At 34.5% G+C, this 24,747-nt stretch overlaps 1 protein-coding gene across 6 annotated transcripts in view; it reads right to left on the bottom strand.

The window, feature by feature from the left end:
* RBBP8 (RB binding protein 8, endonuclease) overlaps window positions 1-24,747 on the bottom strand; it is a 107,386-nt gene that overhangs the window by 57,937 nt on the left and 24,702 nt on the right. For all 6 annotated transcript variants that reach the window (XM_080686462.1, XM_080686461.1, XM_080686465.1 and 3 more), the window contains 2 exons: window positions 23,193-23,399; window positions 7,052-7,094 (listed from right to left, as the gene is read on the bottom strand). In XM_080686462.1, coding sequence (XP_080542588.1) covers window positions 7,052-7,094; window positions 23,193-23,301 — 152 coding nt within the window. In that variant the 5' untranslated portion in view covers window positions 23,302-23,399. The remainder of the gene's footprint in view (window positions 1-7,051; window positions 7,095-23,192; window positions 23,400-24,747) is intronic.

Below are 24,747 nucleotides of genomic sequence, written 5' to 3'. Positions count from 1 at the left end.
GAGTGGAACCTGATTCCTAAATTTGAATCTTAGCTCTGTCATTTACCAGCTATGTGACCTGGTGCAAGTAACCTACACTCTCTGTGCCTCAAAAAATGTGGATCCATAGTAGCTAATTCATAAGGCATTTGCAAGGACTAAGTACTAATGCGTATATTGCATGCAGAACAGTGTTGGTACATAGTAAGTTCTATTTAAGTTGTTTATTATTATGATTTTATTTTTAAAACTGATTTTACACATAGAGGAAAGGGGAGAGAAAGGAGACAGAGACACAGAGAGAGAAACATCGGTGTGAGAGCGAAAAACATTGACCGGTTGCCTCCTTCCATTCGAACCCCAACTGGGGATCCAACCAAAACCTGGGTATGTGCCCTGACTGGGAATTGAACCAGCTACCTTCCGATGTATGGATGACACTTCAATCACTGAGCCACACCGGCCAGGGCTATCATTATCATTTTATAGTCAGGAAAAACAAAGACTGCTAAATTTTTCCTCTAGTAGATTACCTGGTTACTTTGCAAGGTTGTGTAATATTTTACCTTTCCATCAATATATTTTTAAAAATATCACATTATATAAAGTATGCATATATTTTCATGTGTTTTTTTAAAAAAATCCTCATCCCAGGGTGTTTATTGATTTTAGAAAGAGAAGGGGGGAGAGAGAGAGAGACAGACACAGAGAGAGAAACATCAATGTGAGAGAAAAACATTGATCAGTTGCCTCCTAAACTTTTGGTGTATGGGATAACACTCCAACCAACTGAGCCACCTGGCCAGGGCAAGTATGCATATATTGTAATTCTAAGAAAACATTAGAAATGTAATTGGAATTTTCTGTGTGGTCTTAAAGTTGAAAATATAGGACAATACTGAGACTCAAACATCTTCCTCCAGCCCCCTCAAGGGTCTAAAACATCAAATAAGGATGACAAACCAGTCTGCTACAAAACGTAGATGTCCAGATGATTGTATTAAAATGGCTAAAATGCAGACTGTAATGTTACTGGCAGCAAAACAGATGAGTAAACAACTCAAAATAAAACAGGTCAAAGTCATAATGTCAGATATCCAATATACAGGGACACTTCTTAAATACTGGTTGAATAATTGTCATTGAATGAAAAACCAATACATCTAAGAGCCTCCTACTGTAAAACCAATGTAGTTCTGACAACATATGCAGACATCTGAAATTGAAAATAATAGTAATAGATAGCTGAAACTTGTTAATTGGCTGTTTTTAATAAAATTTTAATAATATTTCTAGAAAATATATTTAATTTAGAAGCAGTACAGTACCAGGTTTTCACTGAATGCTTTTTGGGAGCATTCCACAAACAAATATTCAATAGTCAACATTTCTACATGTTTCATTTTGTAAATAAATGTGTGTTAAAGAGAAGCTTTAGCCATGTGCAGAGATAACTACCATTAAAACACAGTTCTGAAACAATTCAGTAATGGATGAATGTAGTATAGTTATTGATTACTTTTCTAGCTTCTTCTTCCAGGTGGGAATCCCTAAGGAGTGTGATATCTTACAAATACAGCTATTGTAACAATATGGAGACAAGACATCCTGACTGTTACTGCCCCTGCCTGTCTATAAAATATACTGGGAAAGGGGAACTATGGTAATATAGACAAGCCCAAAATCCTTGTCTCATATTACAAAGACCTAACTTATTATAACATAAAGCATCCCTTTAATTCTCAGATTGCTCAGGGAACTTAGTTACCTGTGCTTCCCAAATGTATAACCCCAAGCTACCTGAGGTATACACCTACAGATTAATTACAACATATATTAAAAGTTTGCTAAGAGGATCAAGTGACTCCGTAAACTATCCTGTAAAGGAAGGCATTATTATGAGCTACTGAATAACCAGCTGTTTCCATTCTTTAAAATTCAGACATGTAATAGTAATTTTTAAGAAAGTAATACTCAATAGTTATTTATAAATTTAAGAAGGTTTTTCATGTGGTTGTTTGGTTAGGGGTGTGGAGAAATACATTTTGTATAAAAAGTCTCATTTATAAAATGTGTATTTATCATAAGCAAATATAGATGATTTCTAATTGTGTCTAATCATTCAATCTGCAGGGAAATGATTCTAATTCTAGCTAAGAGAAAATACTATTTTATAGATAGAAATCTATCATTTAAAATATTAAACTTTAGAAAATAAAATTACTAGGTCTATATGAAAGATCATTTTAATAAAACTAAATTCCTTTGAAAAGTTTAGTGAACATAGTTTAAAATATATAATCAAATAGCAAACAGTGATTTCTGGGTTTGTCAGTACTGCTTTTTATAAGTAACCAACCTTTTGACTCTAAAAGATGTCATTCTAATCAATGGTGTTAATCCAGCATTTACAAAATCATTAATTTCAACACTGAAACAAGGTACAATATAAAGAGCTCACTGTCTAACTACAACTTTGAAACATTATACTTTTAGTATCAAAAAAGGTCAGAGAAAACAGAAACCAAAGGGATGGTTACCAGAAGGGAGGAGTTAGGGGGATGGATGAAAAGAAGGGGAATATAGTCAATAATTTTGTGATAAATTTACATGGTGACAGATGACTAGAATTAGTGGGGTGATTTATACTGTAAAGTATAAAAATGTGGCATCACTATATTGTACACCTGAAATTAATATAACCAGTATATGATTGTATACCAACTATACCTAAATAAAAATAAAAGTCTACTAAACAAAGAATTAAAAAAGAAAAAGAAAAAAGGTCACAGAGAACAAGAATTCCTAAATAAATAAAAGGGGAAACTTGTAAAATAACTCCAACAAACAGTAATTGGCTATTAGATTTGACTTGTGTTTAATCACCATACCAAGTCATTGATAGTATTCATCTTCTGATTAACAATGGATGTAGTAGCAACCATCACTAGCTGGGCTATAAACAAAATGAAGATGAAAATAATACAATAAGTGTACTTCATAATTTTTAATGTCAAACCACTCAAATGAAATGGTTTTATCACTGAAGAAAATCCTATTTATTTTTAAGTGAAACAAAGATATTGTCCCTTTTTTTTCAAGTAGATAGAAAAAAATAAATTTTACTTATTAACCAAGAAAATTATATTTTCCTCATGCAACTGATGAAATTTCATTAGTTATTTTTGGAATATATTTTATTATAGGGAGCATTCAGACATACATTTTTTAAAAAAATATATTTTATTGGTATTTTACAGAGAGGAAGGGAGAGGGATAGAGTTAGAAACATCCATCAGCTGCCTCCTACACACTCCCTTCTGGGTATGTGCCCACAACCAAGGTACGTGCCCTTGACTGGAATCGAACCTGGGACCCTTGAGACCGCAGTCCGACGCTCTATCCATTGAGCCAAACTGGTTAGGGCCATACGTACAGTTTTAATATCATCAATATTAATTAAAGTGCATTAAAAGATGAAAAGGTTTTGAAATTCCTACTGCTCACAGAAACAAACCAAAATTTGTGAAAAAGAAAATAGATGCATTGGCTACTATTCTCTCAGCCACAGAAAAAGGACTAATCTAACTGTAGTTACATTTTTGGTTGCCTATCCAACAATCATTTCCTCCTTATTCTTTGCTTAAAGAATAGAGATTTTCTTCAATATTCAGCAGCTGCTTACAGAAAAGTTGATCTTCTCTCAGGACTCAAGGTATAAATCTTGAAAATTTTGTTTCAATGTTTTATCTTAAAATAACTTCAGATTTAAAAATAAGTTAGAAACATAGAACAAAGAGCACCTCCATACCTATCATCCAGCTTCTCAAAATGTTAAAATCTTGCATAACCATAATTATCAAAATCAAGAAATTAACATTGATGCAATATTATTAACCAATCTGTAGGCCTTATTAAAATTCTGCCAACTGTCCCTCTAATATTCAGGTCCAGGATCCAATTCAGGATCCTACATTGTATTTAATGTCATGTCTCCTCTAATCTGGGATAGTCTCCATCTTTTTTTTTGTCTTTCATAGCCTTGACGCTTTTGAAAAGTACTGGCCAGTTATTTTGTTGATTGTACTTCAACTTGGGTTTGTCTCATGTTTCCCATGATAAAATCTGGACTGTGTATTTTTGGTAAGAATACAACAGAAGTAATGTGTTCTTCTTGGTGCATTGTATGATATGAGGTTGACATATCTGATTACTAAATGATGTTCACTTTGACCATTTTATTAAGATGAAGTCTACCTGGTTCCTCCACTATAATATTACAATTTCCCCTTTGCAAATATTAAGTATCATGTGGGAGATAAACTGAGTAATTTGCAAAATTTACAATTATTGTTTTTCATTATACTTTTATTAATTTTAATCTCAATGATTCTTGCCTTCAACAATTACTGTTGTCATTTTTGCCAAATGGTGATTTTTAAATATTCTTTATACAGTTAGTAATTGAAATTCTAAAAAAGAACTATCCATTTATTATAGTTAGTAACTGAAATTCTAAAAACGAACTGTCCATTTAAAAGAACTGTAGAATAATTTATTATTATCATATTTCAGTGTTCAGGCTGTTCTAGATTTTGCCATTGGATTTTTCTTTTTAATTTCTCTTCTGTATTTTTTCAACATACCTCCATTACTTTTTGAACATTTCCTTATTTTCTGGCACCATAAGATGTTCCAGCTCATATTGTACTTTGCATGCCCTGAAGCCCTGTTATCAGCCAAATTCTCCAAAAAAAAAACCCCACAACACCTTGATTCCTTTTACTGTAGAATCCTCTTTAGAAATCAAGATCTGGGCCTCAGGTGTGCTCATTACTGCTGGGAATCACTGTTTTTAGGCCCTCTTAGTGGATCAGGCCTAGAAAATACATGTATGTCCTCATACACATTAACACATATCTATATTTTCATCTATATATCAAAACCCACGAATTCATACTAATAACTACAATTCCTATCCAGCAGCATAGAGTTCATTCTAGGATTCTCCTTTTTCTTATTTGTAACTCCTTTCTCCTAATAGTGAGAAACCTGTCAATAATGTATTTACTTATTTGCTCAATCCTAGAATACATATAAAGTATAATCAGAATCTTTATTACTCTAAGTGAATCATGTTAATTTAATTCCCCTTGCCAGGTACTGTTTAGGAATGAGCAAACAATAATCATCACTGAGTCAGAGTTAAGTCCACTGGGGGCTGCTTCTGACAAACTTTTATAATTAGTAGAAAGGAATACAAGGAGGATCTGCAAGTGGTAAATAGATGATGATGGCCAACTTGACATTCTGCGATGAAAGCTAATAGGACAAGCCAAAACACTAAAGGTGGCAGAGAATAGAAAAGACAGAAATAACCTGAGTCTTTGATGATTTTTGAGTCATTGAATAAGCAGTTCTAGAATCTCCCAACTTTGGGTCTTTTATGTGAAAGAATATGTTTTCCTTACTGTAAAAGTCACATCTGGTGGTTTTTTTCTCACAGTAAGAAATTATCCTAACTAATAAGATGCACATCCTAAATTTACTACTCAGAAATAATTTCTCTAATTTCCTCTGTAAGTAAAGAAACATTTCTCTGTTGTAGAAACTAAACATAACTCTACCACAGAAACAGAGAAATGGACTATTCTATGAGTAAGGATGTTTAAAAAAATATATTTGCCCTGGCCGATGTGGCTCAGTTGGTTGGACATCATCCCGTGCACAAAGGTGTTGCCAGTTCAATTCCTGGTTGGGGCATATGCCCAGGGTTGTGGGCTCGAGCCCTCGGGAGTGGGGGGGCCGTATAGGAGGCAACCCATTGATCTTTCACTATCACATCGATGTTTCTCTCTCTCTCTCTCTCTCTCTCTCTCAAAATCAATTTTAAAATCTTTAAAAAAAATTTTTTAAATATTTAAGGTAAGAACATATATACACTTTCAACAATGCAAAACATTTTAAAGTGTCACTAACTAAGGAGAATCATAAAATTATTCTTTAAAAGAACTGTTTAAAAAATTTATAATTTTATATTTTTGAATCTAAGTCATTTTCTAACATGACTTTCTAGGTGTAAAGAAAAACTGCAATTTTCATTTTCAGATTATAATGGCAAAAACAACTAGGTGTGTTTGATGGGTGCTTAGCAAACTCTTGCTTTTGACTACAGCCTTGGAAGCTTTAGGAATATGAAGTAACTGAGACCCACTGGTATATACCATAAAGCAAATGCAATATTAGTCACAATGACATTAATTTTTGTTGTTATTAAGTAATAATATTCTACTATATGCCTGTTTCAGGTTCCTGAATGTGGAAGCTCTATAGAACCGTGAGTAAAAATCTGCTCTTGACTTAGATAATCAGATCTGATTCTGGGCTTAACAACCAAAACAATTCAGAACCACTGGTAATTTTGAACCAATTAAAAGGGATGTAGAATATTTAGTTCCCATTTCTTTAAATATATTTTTATTGATTTCTAAGAGGAAGAGAGAGGGAGAGAGAGAGAGAAACATCAATGATGTGAGAGTCATTGATTGATTGTCTCCTGCATGCTCTACACTGGGATTGAGCCCACAACCCCGACATATGCCCTTGACTGGAATCGAACCCAGAACCCTTCAGTCTGCAGGCTGATTGATGCTCTATCCACTGAGCAAAACCAGCTAGGGCTAGTTCCCCTCTTATATGAGCTTAGAAATCCCAGAACTATTCTGTTTCCCTTCCTGTAGTATTTCAAATTTCAGGTGTTAATCACAATTGAGAAAAGAATGCTGTTGACAGATCAAAATGAGTTTACAGATAGTTTCCCATCTTAATAAATACTTTATGGAAAAAAGATTATATACCAAAATTGTATTAAAATATAAATATATGAAAATATTAACTAAGACTATACTAAAAATCAAGTTATACTTTTTACTTTGGAAGTTTAAAAAACTTGCTGTCAACTAGCCACACTAAGCAAAGCTAATTTCCTTATAAATAAGACACTGAGGTCAAACAGGACACCAGTATCAATTACTTTATAAATAAGATATTAGGGTTATATGTTGATACTTACAAAATTCGTTCCTTTTTCAGTTTGGTTACTTTTACTTGTAAACCTGAAAAATAAAATGGAAAAAACCCATATTGTTATTTATACATTTTACCATTTTTAAAGCAGTTAATCTAAAAAATTTTATGAGTCTAATGCTACACTAAATAAGTCACTTGAGACTGGCCTCTGAATAATGAGTCAGGTCCCATTAGTTTGAAGAGAGTTATTTCCCTTACTTATATTACACCCTGAGGTCACAAAAGTATACATGTAACATTATTGCTTTTAGTCTACTATATGATAGTCAACTAGAAAGAAATTTTCTTCACCTAAAGTGAGTTATTTGCTTTTTAAAAGCAAGGGCAAGCATATAATTAGATGTTCAATATAAATGAAGGTCTATGTTCTGACACAGCCTATATATTTGCTAACAGAAATAGTGCTTATATAGGCTCAAGTCTTCTGGGATTAAAATAGATTGTGGCAGGAAGTCCTGGACTAGAAGCAAAGTTGTTTATGAGAAGTACTTAACGAAGGGCACTAGTGTTTTAACTCAAGATACGTTATATCTATTTTTAATTTTAATTGAGTCTGACACAAAACAAGAGAAAACCACTGCATACGGAAATTGGATAGTTACTGTGAAGGAAGCAGGTTGTGGGCATTGAAACTGTAAGGAAGATATAGGCAAAATAGAGTGACATTTCAAATTTTTAGAAATAATAATTAAAAGGAGAAAAACAGCCATTAAACGAACATAAAAAATATCCAACATCACTAGCAACTAAGTGTAATCCAAACCAAAATAAATTACTTAGCAAAATTATAATACCCAAGGTTGATAAAAGCATTGTAAAACCATACTCCCATACTTTGCTGGAGATATTATAAACTGACACAATTCTTTTGGAAAGCAGTTTAGCAATATGTAACAGGACTTTAAAAAAAAATCAGTATCATACATCTCGGATTCTAACCTAAGAATATAATACAAATTATAGAGAAACTCATAGTCATAAAGAATAGTAGCCCCAGCTGGTTTGGCTCAGTGGATAAAGGGCTGGCCCACAAACTGAAGGGCCCCAGGTTTGATTCTGGTCAAGGGCATGTACCTCCGTTGCGGGCTCGATCCAGGGCCTGGTCAGGGCATGTATGGGCGGCAACCAATAGATGTGTCTCTCTCGCATAAATGTTTTTCTGTCTCTCCTCTCCCTCCCACTCTTCCTAAAAATCAATGAAAAAATATCCTCAGGTGAGGATTAACAAAAAAAACATCAACAATTCATAGCAATATAAAATGTTTCAAATAGGAACATGTTCAGGTAAAATATGGTATAACCACTTAATGGAATAATATACAGCTATTAAAATTAAATAAAAATGTTAATTATATTTAGCAACACTAAACTGTTTGGCTTTTCTGTGCTATTTGCTGCAATGTGATTATCAGAAAAAGGGGAAAAGCTTCTGTGTGTACTTTCTCTGGTACCTAAATCAATCTATTTACTATTCTATAATTTTGCCAATTGTGGATATTTTATTTACTTTTAAAAATAATGCTTAGAAAGTTTAAAAAGTCTATCTCTACTCAAGAATTTATTTTACCTGGGGCAGAGTTAGTTTCCAATAAATAGTTGTTGACTGATTTCTAAAAAAATAAAGTTACTAGTTGTCTTTGGTAGTTTATGGATTCTAGTGTTATACATTTAGAAAAGTTTTCCATATAATGTGTATAGAAACATTAATAAATTTGTCACGTCTAAAAACAAGATTTTTCATTACTTGTTTAATTTTATTATTGTTTGAACCACATAATTTAATACAAATAAGAGTTTTAAAAATAAACCTATATATTTCCCCACCATTTCTCCTTCCATGGTGCTGACTACGGATGGAGTTAAAAGTCCAAAGATACTGATATGGACATCACCTCTTCTAATCAACCCAAGTGAAATGTTATCATGCCAGGAAAACCAGATATTATGAAAAAAATAGAGACCCTGGAGAACTTTTTTTGCATTATACTTTTGCCCTATATCTCAAATTTCACCTCTAGGAAATATCCACCTGCTATTGATACATTTTATCCTCATTTCTATGGCCTATAATTTGAATAAATAAAATGTTATGAATAAACTTATAATCAAATGTTCACAGCAATTTCAGTCATAATAGCCAAACACAAGAAACATCCCAAATGTCTTTGAATGCACGAGTTGTTTAAAACAAACAAACAAAAACCAAAACTGTGGTGCAACCTTGTACAACTTAGCAATAAAAAGGAATGAAGTGTTTATATATGCAACGACTTGGATGGATCACAAGAAAATTATGGTGAGTAAAAAATAAAAGCCCATCTCAAAGGGTACATCCTATATTATTCCACTTATATAATATTCTTAAAATGACAAAATGATAGAAATGGAGAACAGATTATGGTGGCCAGAAGTTGGAAGTGTAGTAGAAAGTGCTGGGGACTTAAAAGGGTGGCATGAGGATAGTCACAAGAATCTACACATGTGATTAAATTGCATAAAACTAAATACATACACACAAACACACACATGTAGGTGCATTAAAATTGATGGAATCTGAAAAAGGTTGGTAGATTGTATCAGTGTCAATTTCTTGGTTGTGATATTGCACTACAGTTATACAAGATGATAACATTGGGTGAAACTGGGTAAAGGGTATAAGATATTTCTTAAAAAAATATTTTTATTGGTCTTAGTTGGTTTGGCTCAGTGGACAGAGCATTGGACTGCCGACTGAAGGGTCCTGGGTTTGATTCCAGTCAAGGGCACGTGCCTGGGTTGTGGGCTCCATCCCCATGGGGGGGGGGGAAAGGGGGAGAAGGGGGGAGGGGAGTGTACAGGAGGCAGCCGATCAATGATTCTTTCATCATTAATGTTTCCATCTCTCTCTCCCTCTCCCTTCCACTCTGAAATCAATTTTTAAAAATGTTAAAAAAATATTTGTATTGATTTCAGAGAGGAAGGGAGAGGGAGAGAGAGAGATAGAAACATAAATGATGGAAGAGAAACATTGATCGGCTGCCTCCTAAATGCCCCCCACCCCCCTGTGGGGATCAAACTCACAACCCAGACATGTGCCCTGACCAGGAATCTGTGACCTCCTGGTACATAGGTCAATGCTCAACCACTGAGCCATATTGGCCAGGCTGTATTGTTTCTTACAATTACATGTAAATCTATAAAGAGCTAAAAAAGTTATGAAAAATAATTGTCCTAAGCGAGTTGGAACGTTGTTAAAATATACATAGTAAAAATTTTAAGAATGTTAAAGAAAACTGGTGTGATCATTTATTATTATTATTTTTATTTAAAAAAAATTTCCATCTGGCTGTCAAGTTCCTAGCTTGAGAAGCTTCCTTCTTTATCAGGTAATGATGAAAAACTCTTCAGACCTTGAAAGTACTTAGTAAAACATCAAATCATTCTTGAATAATTAAGAAAAGGACTTGTGACCCTTCTAGGCCAAAGACTACAGTTCTCAGTTTTTAATTCTCTTCTTCCCTTCCCAAAGTACGTGAAAATTTATTTTGACAGATTTTCTTTCCTTTTTTTAATTTCGGCCGACTGCTAAAACTCAGGTCTGCCTTTAGAAGTGAAAAGTGCACCCAAAGATAAAATGGATTCTTGCCAAGAACCATTAAAAAAAGAAACAATAAGATAGAAAATCCATATAAACTTCAAAAGAAAATTCTTAGGAAATATAGAATGACTACTCTTTTATCTTGTAAGCATTCAACACCTGTGAGGCATTTGTTCTGTCATGCAGATCAGCCCTGAAACAGGTTTATGTGTGTATATGTATGTGTGTGTTTAAATTTTAGCATTTGCTATTCATCAAGTCAATTAGGCATCTACAATTAGAACCCCTATAAAGTGTGCTTTAATCCTGCTCCACACCCATTGGAAGGAATGAGGCTATACAACAATGCAGCTCCTGTATGAACAAGTAGTCTGTTCAACAAAGTATTTGGGATTTTAACACTGGCAACCTGAGACACCCATTGAGGAAAGAGCGCTCAAAAGGCTAAGCACTGTACTATAATTAACCCTACACCCAACTCCTATGTGAATTTTGGAGGAAATTAAGAGTCCATTTATATAGTTATAACACACAAAACAAATTTAAGAAAGAATTTAGAAATGAGGGAAGAATTCCAAATAAAATCATTGCTGTTAATTTTACTTATATTAGTTCTCAATCCAGAAAAGACCATATTTAATGTATGTACTGTCATTTTAAACAAGTTATGGTTTTGAATTATAAGCTTAATAACATCCTTCTTGACAAATAGTGGCTTGATATATATAGCCCAAGTAATTTAACTTCTACCAAAAATTCTACTACTGATATTTCTGTGAATGCCTAATTATTTCAACTCCCAAGTGAAAATTCTTCATGAGATGCAGTCATATTTAAGGTGTGCTTAGTTTGCTCTTAAGATTTAATTATCTCAAAAAGGTTAAATAAATTTTTGTGGATTTTACTGAATTTATGAATATTGATGCAAATGAAAAAAATAACATATTTGAGAGTTACTGATACTGGTATTCTCTCTCTCTTTTTTTTTTTACTGATAGTATTCTTAATAATGAGAAGGACACTGATGTTATGAACCAAAATTACATGCAATTCCTTTCATTGTTAATTTGTGTAGTCTTAATATGAAAATTATCCAAAAATCTTTTTGAAATATTTGAGGAAACATCTATGAAAATAAAAGGAGGAATCCAAAACTGAATCAAGAAATATTTACCCTGTCATATTAGAACCTGCATACCTTCCCATTTCTTCAAAGGGGCTCCAACCCCACCTCCCCTACTTAATTATTGTTTTTATTTTGCTTTTAAATTTTAATATTTATTATTTTGCTTTTAAATAATAAACTTGATATGGGAAGGGTTAAAAAGGCCAAAAAAACAAAAACAAAAACAAAGAAAGTATCCAAATGAACATTTTATTAAAACTTTTAAAATTTAAAGAATTTTGAAATTTCTATTAAATTTTATTGAAACATTAATTCTGAATTCAAAGCATAAAGACTATGTATTATCAACAAGAATTTGTGTGTAACCCTGACACCCACCACCAGCATTTGTCACAAAAGGAACATAAGACATTAGAAGGAAGAATCATGAAAGGACACTATTACCCTAAAGGTAAAAGATAAAAAAACCTCAGTCACAAATATCTCTAGAATTTCCAACAAAAATAGTCTGTTTAGCATATTGCAATTCTTTAATAGAAGTTGAAACACTTTATTATTTCCCAGTTTTAAAAGAAATGCACGTAGCTTATTATATTCTTGTGATCAGTGTACGTACTGTCTTGTATATATGTTTTTGCTACCAGTTTATTATGTTTTGGTCAAATGAGAAAAAAGAATGCTCAAGATACACATGACAGGTATTCAGATGGATCTAAGTTCCTATGGCTAGACTTTCTTGGATGCCTAAGTAAAAATTATATATCTCAATTACTGCCATTTATAACATTTTCTTTCTTTTTTTAAACTGACATTAGGTTTAAAAGTAATGAGTCAATTTTGATTCCTATATATACTTCAAAACCTGCAAAGTCCGGACAAGTTCATGTTTGATGTCTTTCAAATAGCCTCTTATACTGGTTTTTCCAAGTGGATCACCCACCTTAAAAAAAAATGAAGTACCCTTCAGGCATGTCTTTGATGTTATCATACAGTTGGAGGATCTAATTTTATATGGAACTATGTGAAACACATTGACAAAGGACTCTTAAAAAATCCTGCTCTCAGCAAATTTGCCTAGCGGCCTAGCCCCAACCAAAATGCTTTTAAATAACATAATACTTAAAAAAATAGTGCTCATTCAATATCTTTAAAAATGTGTGATTTAAAATGGAAAAAATACCCTGACCAATATATTTTAATGTACCAGAGATTATCTTCTGTCATTAGCTCAAATATATATATCCAACACCTACCATTCATTAAGCACATGGATATTAATCAAATACCAACAACTGCTGTATTCCTTCCTAAAGTTTTTCAGTGATTATAAACTCACCTGGAATTGTGAAAACTGTAATAGTTACAAGGAGTTCAATTTTAAAAAATTATATACTAGGTAACCTTCGTGCATTTTACATGTTCTATAATCTGATGAATATGGCATATTTTTCTTATCAAATAGCGTATTATTTATTTTCTTGAAGTTTCCTCATAAAATAGAAGTCTCCTGAAGGCCCTGAAACACCAAGAAACATGATGAAATCTGATGAACATGTTTTCCCTGTTAAGAGCTTAAAAGTAAAACTGGCCGAAACCGGATTGGCTCAATGGATAGAGCGTCAGCCTGCGGACTGAAAGGTCCCAGGTTCGATTCCGGTCAAGGGCATGTACCTTGGTTGCAGGCAAATCCCCATTGGGGGTTGTGCAGGAGGCAGCTGATCGATGTTTCTCTCTCATCGATGTTTCTAACTCTCTGTCCCTCTCCCTTCCTCTCTGTAAAATATCAATAAAATATATTAAAAAAAATAAATAAAATAAAATAAAATAAAATAAAAGTAAAACTGGCTCAGTTTTAAGTGGCATGTATAAAAATTCTAAAATGACAATGATGTGCAACATGAAAAATAAGCACGGTTTAGGAAAATAATAAAAATAACAGCAAAAATAAGCAAGTATAAAACATTATGTACACTAATCACAATACAATAAGCTACATGCGTATCTTTTAAAACTAGGAAAGAACAAACAAATGTCATTCTATAGAATGGTGACTTATTTTTCCTTTCTCAACTTTCTACAATGTTTTCTAAAAATAGAAAATTTAAAGTAAATAGTAGAGTATTTCTGAGTTTTAGACAGATATATAATTTTGATATTTTCATACATTTGGGGACTTTAAAAACTGATATTTAAGAAAATGTTTCATTGATCCAGTTATAAACTATGCAATTCATTCAGATACCATTTACTGATTTTTTACTATGTGCCAAGCACTTTTACCTACGGGGATGTAAAGATGAGTAAGATAGGGACTCTGCATAATAAAAATTTAATGATCATTTTATAACCAGTTATAAAACAACAGAATGTAATTATACGAAGGATAAAGAATTTAACCTTATGCTTGAAGATGGCAGAATACTAATTCTCCTCTATCAAATGTTTAATAAAAACTCAAGTACACCTGGTCCTATTTAAATTATTTCAAAATATTGCATTTGCTTCAATTCAAGGTCACAAAGAATAAGCTTTATATATAATCTGTAGCTCCTATAATAGCTGCTTAAACTTGAAGCTGTTCTTATTGGTAAGCCTACACGCTGAGGTCACAGTATTATACACTAAGAGGAAGATACTGCTGCTCTTTGACAGAAGTTGGGAGACATTGTTTATTCCTTCCCAGTTTTATAAAATACACATGTAGCTGATTATATTGTTGTTATCAGTGTTACCAGGACAGTCTTGTAACTGGCTTATTTTTGCTATCATTTCATCATATAATTATAGTGTACAAATATTTTCCTAAAGAAAATGAATACAATGCCTACAAAACCTACCGTGTCTTCTTCCCTATTGTATTCTCAGTAACTGCTACTGAATGAATGACTAAATAGTACTTAAACTCAGAATATTTCTTCAATGTTTCACACCAGATTTTCTGAGAGAAAATAGTGTAATCAACTAAAGAGCAGAATTACTATAAAATATTTCTATTTGTCCCTGGACATATCACTGAAAGAATATAAATTTAAAATTAGATCTTTATTACTAACAACAAATTTGAAACTACAATGAAAAAAATCAATAGATTTATTAATCAAATACAACATGGAGATGTCTTTTAAGTACAGATTTGAACAAACCAACTAAAAAAAGACATTTTAGGTAAGTGGGACATTTGAACACTATCATCTACTAAATATTAGATGATACTGGAGAATCTGTTTTGTTAGTATGATAATGGCATTTTGTTTTTGTTAGAAAAGATTACTGAACTATACTTAAGTATTTATAGATGAAGTTATGTTAGAGACTTCAAAATAACTGAGTGGAAGAGGGATAGAGAAGTACATGGGATAGAGGTAAAACAAGACTGGCCATGCACTGACAATGGATGAAGTTGAGTGATGGGTATATAGTTCATTGTACTATTTTCTTCAGTTTTGTATATGTGTAATATTTCTAAAATAAAAAATATTAAACTTTAAATTAGAAAAGAACAGAGATGAACACACACACACAAATAATAAAAGTAGTTACCTGTATGTGTGCGTGGGGGAGAGGGATAACTTTTCACCGCTTATTTTGTGTTTTGACATTTTTAGAAAAAAAGCTTAAGTTTAAAAAAACAGATAAAACAATAGTAACTCCACTGATATCTGAATTTCTAAATGAACACTACTATACTCTGACTGCATTAGCAATCCTGTATGTTGAAAGAGTTTTTTAATAGAAACATGGATCAGAATAATCTATCAAAGAATGAGCATAATAGAGCAGTAAAGGATGTGGGTGAAGTAGTAAAGGTGGTTAAATTCCAACCTTTCATAAAAAAAATTAAAGCGTTTCTAATGTTTTATCAGCTAGGACTTAAAAAACTACAATTAAGAAATGAAGACTTTCAGCAAAGTTGCAGGATACAAAGTCAACATGTAAAAATCAGTGGTGTTCCTATAGACCAGGGGTGGGCAAACTTTTTGACTCGAGGGTCACAATGGTTTTTTTTTTTTTTTTTTTTTTTAATATATATTATTGATATTTCACAGAGAGGAAGGGAGAGGGACAGAAAGCTAGAAACATCGATGAGAGAGAAACATCGATCAGCTGCCTCCTGCACACCTCCCACTGAGGATGTGCCCACAACCAAGGTACATGCCCTTGACCGGAATCGAACCTGGGACCTTTCAGTCCGCAGGCCGACGCTCTATCCACTGAGCCAAACTGGTTTCGGCTCACAATGGGTTCTTAAGCTGGACCGGAGGGCCGGAACAAAAGCATGGATGGAGTGTTTGTGTGAACTAATATAAATTCAAAGTAAACATCATTACATAAAAGGGTACGGGTTTTTTTTTTTTTAATTTCAATAGTTTTATTCATTTCAAACATTTTAATAAGAAGAATGTAAACACTAATTATTATAATTTGAAACTTCAAAAAATGGAGGAATCATAGCACAATAACATACCTTATATTGAAGATGGCAAAGGCAAAATAAAATTGCCTAACAAAGGAAAGGTACAAAAGCCTTTCAAATTAACTTAAATATAATAAAATAATTTAAAACTAAAACAAATAGAAAAGAACAAAATGTGTAAACAGTAAATTAAACATTTTCTTTAGTGCAACTTCCAAATTATGCCCGGGACGTAGACGTAGATGTAGACTGGGTTGAAAGGTTTTTGGTCTTTAAAACATCAACTTCAGTGGGAACAGTGTTGTTGGTCTCCTTTTTAGCTAATGCTCTGATACTGTGCTCTCCAGGGGCGTGTCTCCCTACATCACCACGATAACGTGTCTACACATTCCCAGGGTGATGTCGGGGGTGATGTTGGGGGACGCGTCCGCCGGCATTACAAGGAGCCTCTGGAAGACTGAGAGGTTGTTCCTTCTACTGAATGGGCAGATATAAATCCGCCCACTCAGAAGAAGGAGCTTCGGCCCTGTTTCCCCACGTTGCCATGTTAACACTGCTGCTGGTGAAGGAGCGGAGGGGAGAGCAAGAGAACCCTCCGCTCTTTCAGCTCCGCGGGCTGGATAGAACAGCCGAACGGCCGGATCCGGCCCGCGGGCCGTAGTTTGCCCAAGGCTGCTATAGACTCACAATGAACAATCTGAAAAGGAAATTAAAAAAACAATTCCAACCCCGGCCAGGTATCTCACTTCTTTAGATTGCCATCCCAATATGCCAAGGTTGTGGGTTCGATCCCATCAGCAAAGCACATAAAAGAATCACTAATGAATGCATAAATAAGTGGAACAATGAATGTATGTATGTCTCTCTTTTCCTTCCTCTCTCTAAAATCAGTAAGTAAAAATAAAAATAAAAAAAAAACACACAAAAAAACAAACCCCACCAATTCCATTTTAAATATCATCCAAAAGAATAAAATAATCAGGGATAACTAAACAAATTAAAAACATAAATAAATGAAAAGACACTTCCTGTTCATAGACTGGAAGACTTACTATTAAAATGTCAATATTACTTAAAGAGATCTACAGATTCAATGCTATCTCTATCAAAATCCCAATGATGTTTTTTGCAGAAATAGAAAAATCTGTCCTAAAAATCATAGGGAATCTTAAGGGACTCCGAACGGCCAAAACAATCTTGAAAATGAAGAACAAAGTTGAAGGTCACATACCTTCTCATTTCAAAACATAATAAAAAGCAACAGTAATCAAAACAGTGGTACTGGCATAAAGACAGACATATAGATCAATGGAATAGAATAGAGCCCAGAAATAAACTCTTGCATATATGATCAAATGGTTTTTGACAAGGGTTCCAAAGCCATTCAATGGGGAAAGGACCATCTTTTTAAAAAATGGTGCTGGGAAAACTAAATATCCACATGCAAAAGAATGAAGTTGGGCCCTTACCTTACACCATATACAAATTTTAACTTAAAATGGACCAAAGAGCTAAACATACAGCTAAAACTATAAAATTATTAGAAGAAAACATAGGGCAATAGCTTAATGACACTGGATATGGCAATGATTTCTAGGATATATCAAAAGTACAGGCAACAACAAAAAAAGAGATAAATTGGACTATATAAAAATTAAAATATCCTGTGCATCAAAGGACACAATAGTGAAAACACAATCCAGAGAATGGGAGAAGATATTTTCAAATCATATATCTAATGAGATTAATATCCAAAATATACAAATAACTAGAGGCCCAATGCACGAAATTCGTACATGGGTAGGGTCCCTAGGCCTGGCCGGCGATCAGGGTTGATCTGTAGGGTGACCAGCGGGGTGACCAGCCTTGGCCGGCCCCACCCCCCACCGCTGGTTGCCTCTCTCTGTGGGGCGACTGGAGGGGAGATGGGCGGGGGGGGGGGGGGTGGCCCCGCTGGCAGCCTCCTTGGCTGGCCTGGGACCTGCAGGCTGGGGGCAACTCCTGTGTTAAGCATCTGACCCCTGGTGGTCAGTGCATGTCATAGTGACCGATTGTTTCACCGTTTGGTCGATTTGCATATTAGCCTTTTATTATATAGGATTCCTATAATTCAACAACAAAACAAATGCAACCTGATTAAAAATTAGGCAAAAGTCTTGAATAGACATTTATCCACAGATATACAAATGGCCAATAAGTACAGGAAAAGATGTTCAACATCACTAATCAGTAAGGCAATGCAAATGAAAACCACAATGAGATACCACCTCACATCCATTAGGAATGTTACTACCACAGAAAGAGAAAGAGAAAGAGAGGAAGGAAGAAAGAAAGAGAAAAAAAGAAAGGAAAAGAAAAACAGAAAATAACAAATGGGCAAAATGTAGAGAAATAGAAACCCTTGTGCATTGTTGGTGGGAATGTAAAATAATGTAGCCACAAGGGGAAACAGTATGGAAGTTCATCAAAAGTCAAAAATAGAATTGCTATATGATCCAGCAATTCAACTTCTATGTATACCCAAAATAACTGAAAACAAAATCTTGAAGAGATATTTGTATATCCACGTTCACAGCAACCAACATTATTCACAACAGCTAAAAGATAAGAGCATCCCAAATGTCCACCAGTAAATGAATGGATAAGCAAAATATGACATGTACATACTATGAAAAATTAATCTGTCTTAAAAAGAAAGTTAATTCTGAAATATGCAACAACATCCATGTACATTACACTAAGTAAAGAGAGCCAATCACAAAAAAGGCACATTATGATTCCACTTATATGAGGTACATGGAGTCGTCAAAATCAGAGACAGAAAGTAGAATAGTGGTTGCCAGGGGCTGGAGGGAGGGTTGGACAGGGAGTTATTGTTTAGTGGATATAGAGTTTCAGTTTCACAAGATGAAAAGAATTATAGAGATGGATGGTTGGTGATGACTACACAATATTATGAATGTATTTAATACCACTAAACTGTACACTTAAAAATGGCTGTTATATTATGTATACGTATTTCATGACAATTTTTCTTAAAGTATCCTCACTTCTCCCCATCCACAAAAAAATTGAAAGTAAAAATTTTCTAAGATTTCCTAAACATTTAAATTTAAATTTTCTAATATTATTATTTTGGTCATTCTTTTTGTTTCTTCCAAGAAATCAGAAGTTAAAAAAAAAAAAGTACCAAGGAGATAATAAGTAATCAGTATGTGAAACATCTGTTACAACTTTTTTTGTAGTAACCCATTGTCTCTAGCTGGGAATTGATAGTACAAATCCTTGCTGTTTCAGAATGACAGCAACAGCTAACAGAAACATTGCGTACTATGTGCCATACATTTTTCCAAATGCTTTACATTTATTAAGCTATCCTATACCAGGTGTACCGGTTACTAATGTGGAGTTTTTCACTAGATGGAGTTACACGTGTTGATATATATGCAATTTGATATGTATGCTATTTTGTTGTATTGATAGCAAGCTTCAAAACTTCATATGTCAGATTTTCTGAAGGTGTTAACATCTTGGATATTTTTACACTTAAAAATGTCAAATTTTGTGCCAAAAAAAGAGCATTTGCGGGAAGTTTTAATTCATTACTTTATTTTGAAGTGCTGCTGAAGGTTATCGTATACTTTGGGAAGCTTATGGTGAACGTGCTCCATTTCAAGACACTTGTGAACACTGGTTTAAATGCTTTAAAGTGATGATTTCTATGTGAAAGACAAAAAACGTCCAGGTCAACTGAAAAAGTTTGAAGACCAACAATTACAAGCATTATTGGATGCAGATGCATGTCAAACTAAAAAACAACTTACAGAAGGATTAAATGTTGCTCAGCAAACAATTTCTGATCATTTACAAGCAATGGGAAAGATTTTAAAGCAAGGAAAATGGGTGCCACATCAATTGAACGAAAGACAAATGGAAAACCGAAAAGCATTCAGTAAAATGTTGCTTCAATGGCATGAAAGAAAGTCTTTCTTGCATCCAATTGTGACTGGTGATGAAAAGTGGATTTATTTTGAGAATCCCAAATGCACAAAATCATGGGTTGATCCAGGTCAACCATCAACATCGACTGCAAGGCCTAATCGCTGCAGAAAGAAGACAATGCTCTGCGTTTGGTGGGATCAGGAAGGTGTGGTGTATTATGAGCTTATAAAACCAGGTGAAACCGTTAATACTGATCGCTACCGACAACAAATAATCAATTTGAACCATGCCTTGACCGTAAAATGACCAGAATGGGCCAGAAGACATGGCAAAGTAATTTTGCTTCATGATGATGCACCATCACACACTTCAAAACCAGTTAAAGACATGTTAAAAGATCTTGCCTGGGAAGTATTAACCCACCCGCTGTATTCCCCAGACCTTGCTCCTTCAGATCAATGGCACACGCACTTTCTGAGCAGCACTTCAAAACATATGAAGTGGAAAATTTGGTCTCTGAATAGTTTGCCTCAAAACAAGAAAAGTTCTATTGGGACAATATCCACAAATTACCTGAAAGATGGGGGAAATGTGTAGCTAGTGATGGACATTACTTTGAATAAAGCACTTTTGATGTTTCTCTTGAAATTATCATGTTTTCTTTGATTACAAAATCTGCATTATTAACTGGTGAACCTGGTATAATAAAAGGGTAATATGCAAATTGACCCTATGACCACCAGGGGGCAGACGCTCAACACAGGAGCTGCCCCCTGGTGGTCAGTGCGCTCCCACAGGGGGAGCTCTGCTCAGCCACAAGCTGGGCTAATGGCTGCGAGCACAGCAGCAGTGGTGGGAGCCTCTCCCGCCTCCTTGGCAGTGCTAAGGATGTCCGACTGATGGCTTAGGCCCGCTCCTCCCAGGGAGCGGGCCTAAGCCATCAGTCAGACATCTCCTGAGGGCTCTTGGATTGCGAGAGGGTGCAGGCCAGCCCCCCCCCGCCCCCACCGCCAAGTGCACAAATTTTTGTGCACTGGGCCTCTAGTACTATCTAATAAAGAGGGAATATGCTAATTGACCCTCACGCCATCACAAAGATGGTGGCACCCACAGCCAATAAGGAGGGAATATGCTAATTGACTTCCCCACCCTTAAAGATGGCAGCGCCCACAACAAATAAGGAGAGAATATTCTAATTGCCTGCCATGTCTTCAAAGATGGCAATGCCCACAGCCACAAGATGGCGGCGCCCAGTCCTCTCAGCCCCGCCGGGGTGCCTGCCTCCGGAGTCCTCCAGTCCTCTCAGCCCCCCAGCCACCCAGGGCCAGCCTGAGGCACAGGCAAGCCTCAGGTGGCGGCTGCCCAGCCATCCAGGGCCGGCCCGAAGTGCAGGCAAGCCTTGGCTGGCGACTGCCCAGCCACCCAGGGCCGCCCAAGGCTCAGGTAACCAGGGCTGGCTGAGGCTTGCACTGCCGGCAGTGGCAGCAGCAGAGATGTAATGGGGCGTTGCCTTCCCGATTGCCAGGTCGGCTCCTGCCCCTGAGGGCTCCCGGACTGTGAGAGGGGGCAGGCTGGGCTGAGGGACACCCCCTCCAGTGCATGAATTTTCATGCACCAGGCCTCTAGTTTAATATAATGAGGTAGCTATTATTAGTATCTTTATTTTATAGAAAAGGAACCCGAGGCACTATAAAGTTAAGTATTTGCACAAGGTCACCACCTCTATTGAAGTGGTGGATATGGCTTTTGAATATTGGTAGTCTAGATGGAGAATTCATGGATTTAACCACTCCATCACATGGCCTCATTCTCAGCTCAGCACTATTCCCATCCACTTGTAATCAATGAAAGATGAAAGTTTTAGATTTAATCCTAAAGACAAAGTATGATGACAAGGCATGATGACAACTTGCCTTTAGCATAGTACATACTAGTTAGACTTAATTCAATTATAAAGCTTGGTCTATCAGTAAATCACCCACTCTTCCCCCAACATATATACCTGGTTCTTCTTTTATATTCTTAGATAAAATGGTACACCACAAAATCCCTTAAAACTAGGACTGTATATGATTCATTTTTATTCATAAGGACTGGCACATAATAAGTGCCCCCCAAAACATTTCTTGAACAATTATCTCCAAGTACACTGGGACTTACAAGAATATTTCTGGGTTCATTTTTCAGAACCCATTAATTAACGAGTCCATTATCATGAGGTTTTACCAAACTAAATGTACTCTAGGAAAGTTCCAACATAGACCCACATACTATACTTCAGATTCAGGTGGATTATGTTTTAATGGCACTCCAGTGTAATCTTAAAACTACAAAGTAGTATAGAATTAAACCTATCATTGCAAGAAACAAATACAATTATGAAGCATTTCCCACACATGACAAAAATGTATTATAGTAAAGTTACAGAATTAAATAGGTATATTAAAGCTTAATATCAAACCTTGAGTTTACCTTCAATAGAACATTCCTTTATATGGAATACACTTTAACACTATCACCGATATTTATATACTCATTCTAACCACAACTGCTCAATCATCTGCTCACTAATTGCATTTCATATAAATCTTTTAAGCTCTTATTTCATTACACTGTAATGATCTGTTCATATGACTCTATTAGAATGCAGGTTCTTTGAAGGCAAACTGTCATTTGCCTTAGTATCTAAGTATTGGTAGCAAATAGATTCCCAAAGATTTCTCAAATGAATTAATTAAGTTTAGAGATTATGTAACTTGGCTGAGAGCATGTAGATTAATTAAATCAGAATTCAAATCCAGGTATTCAGTTAAAAAATTCTATGCTCTTTCCATCATACCATACATATTACTACAAGTAACTATAAATTGTGCAAAAGCTACTTACTGTAGTAGCTGTCTGTAGGTGATAAGCTACAACTTAACCATAAAAAATGTATCACAAAAAATTATAATAGTAAAGATACCTTAAAAATGAGATCTTTGAACTATCAGACAAAATTAGTTATTATTATTACAGTCTCAGTATAATGCTGTTGTGGTAAGTATTGGGAGAAAATATTTTACCTTGTACTTCTTTATCGTGACACTCCTTTAGTTTTGTCCAAAGATCCTTAAAGTCATTAGATATCTCTGCAGAACTAGGGCTTCCACAACTGCTTCCAGAGACGTTCATCTTGTTTGAATATGCTCCACACTTCTATTTGCGTAATGTTTTTTTAATTTTTCTTTACATTATATAGGTATGAAGTTGTCTTTGGACAGCTGAAATACCTGAAATGACAGATTACAACATAAATAAATCCTGCATTTACCTTTATGTAATTTGAGCCCAGCCAGTTTTCCTAATTGACTTACAATCAATAATGTTGAGAATTTGGGGGAAGAGGGGTGTGAAGAAAGATGATTATGGTGAAAAAAGCCCTGATTTTAGTAATCTGGATTTTAGTTAAGCTAAATTTTCAGGCAAATTTTCTCTTATTCCTCCTAGAAAAAAGTAATTACCTAGATTATGTTAAACTGAAAGGATACTAATATAGAGATCAATATTGATACACCATTCTAAAAGAATTTGCTTTTTAAACTTTTGAATTGATATAGAATGCAACAATATATTGAACCAAAAAATGAAAAAATTCTAAAATATTCTTGACTTAACTATTCCATATATATATATATATACACACACACACACACACACACACACATCTATATACATACAAAGCCACATACATTATAAAGAACAAGAAAGATGATTGACGTATTAACACATATGAGTATCTGAATAGCTTTCTCATGAAGTCAGTGAGCAAGAAACAGATACAGCAAAGATCTATGAATACAGAAACATTTAATAACAAGGCAACTAGAGTAAAGGTATTTTATACCTCTCTCAGAGCAACGGTGAAAAAGTTGATTATTTGTACAGCCCTTGAAGGAAGCAACAGGCTATTAAGAAGTTAAAGTGAATTAATAAATATTTTAATGTGTTCTTAAATTGAAACTATTAACTAGCTGCCATTAAGAAAGTAAAATGATTAACAAGTCTATTAAACCTCACATCTGGTTCCTTAGTCAATGCCTTACTAACAAGTACCCAAACTGACAGGTCTTTTGCCAACCATTTCTTGAGGTCTCTGATGAAGAAGCTAAAATAAGAGGTGATATTTCTAAAGGGAGCAAGATGATGTGTGAATCCACTCGGTAAACTGTAAAGTACTGCAGCCCTGGCCGGGTAGCTCAGCTGGTTAGAGTGCCGTCCCCAATATGCTGAGATTGTGGGTTGGATCTCCAGTCAGGGCACATACAAGTAGCAACTAATGAATGCATCAGTAAGTGAAACAATAAATCTATCTCTGCCTCTCTCTAAAAAAATCAATCAATAATAAAACAAATTTTTTTAAACTGTAAAGTATTACAAAAATAAAACTACTTTTATTAAGTTTTAAAAAAAGTGACTATACTTTTTTGAAACAATCAGTGAAAAAGGAATATAGGCTGAATGTTTAGGTAATATTAGGGAATTATTTTTAATTTTCTTGCGTATGATAAAGATGTGGTCATGTTAAAAAAAAAGTCCTTTATCTGATAAAAAGACAGAGGTATTTACAGGTAAATTGAC

This window comes from Plecotus auritus (assembly GCF_963455305.1).
Source record: "Plecotus auritus genome assembly, chromosome: 8".
NCBI lineage: Eukaryota > Metazoa > Chordata > Mammalia > Chiroptera > Vespertilionidae > Plecotus > Plecotus auritus.
Note: the sequence above shows the minus strand (reverse complement) of the source record. Positions and strands in the feature narration are given on the sequence as shown.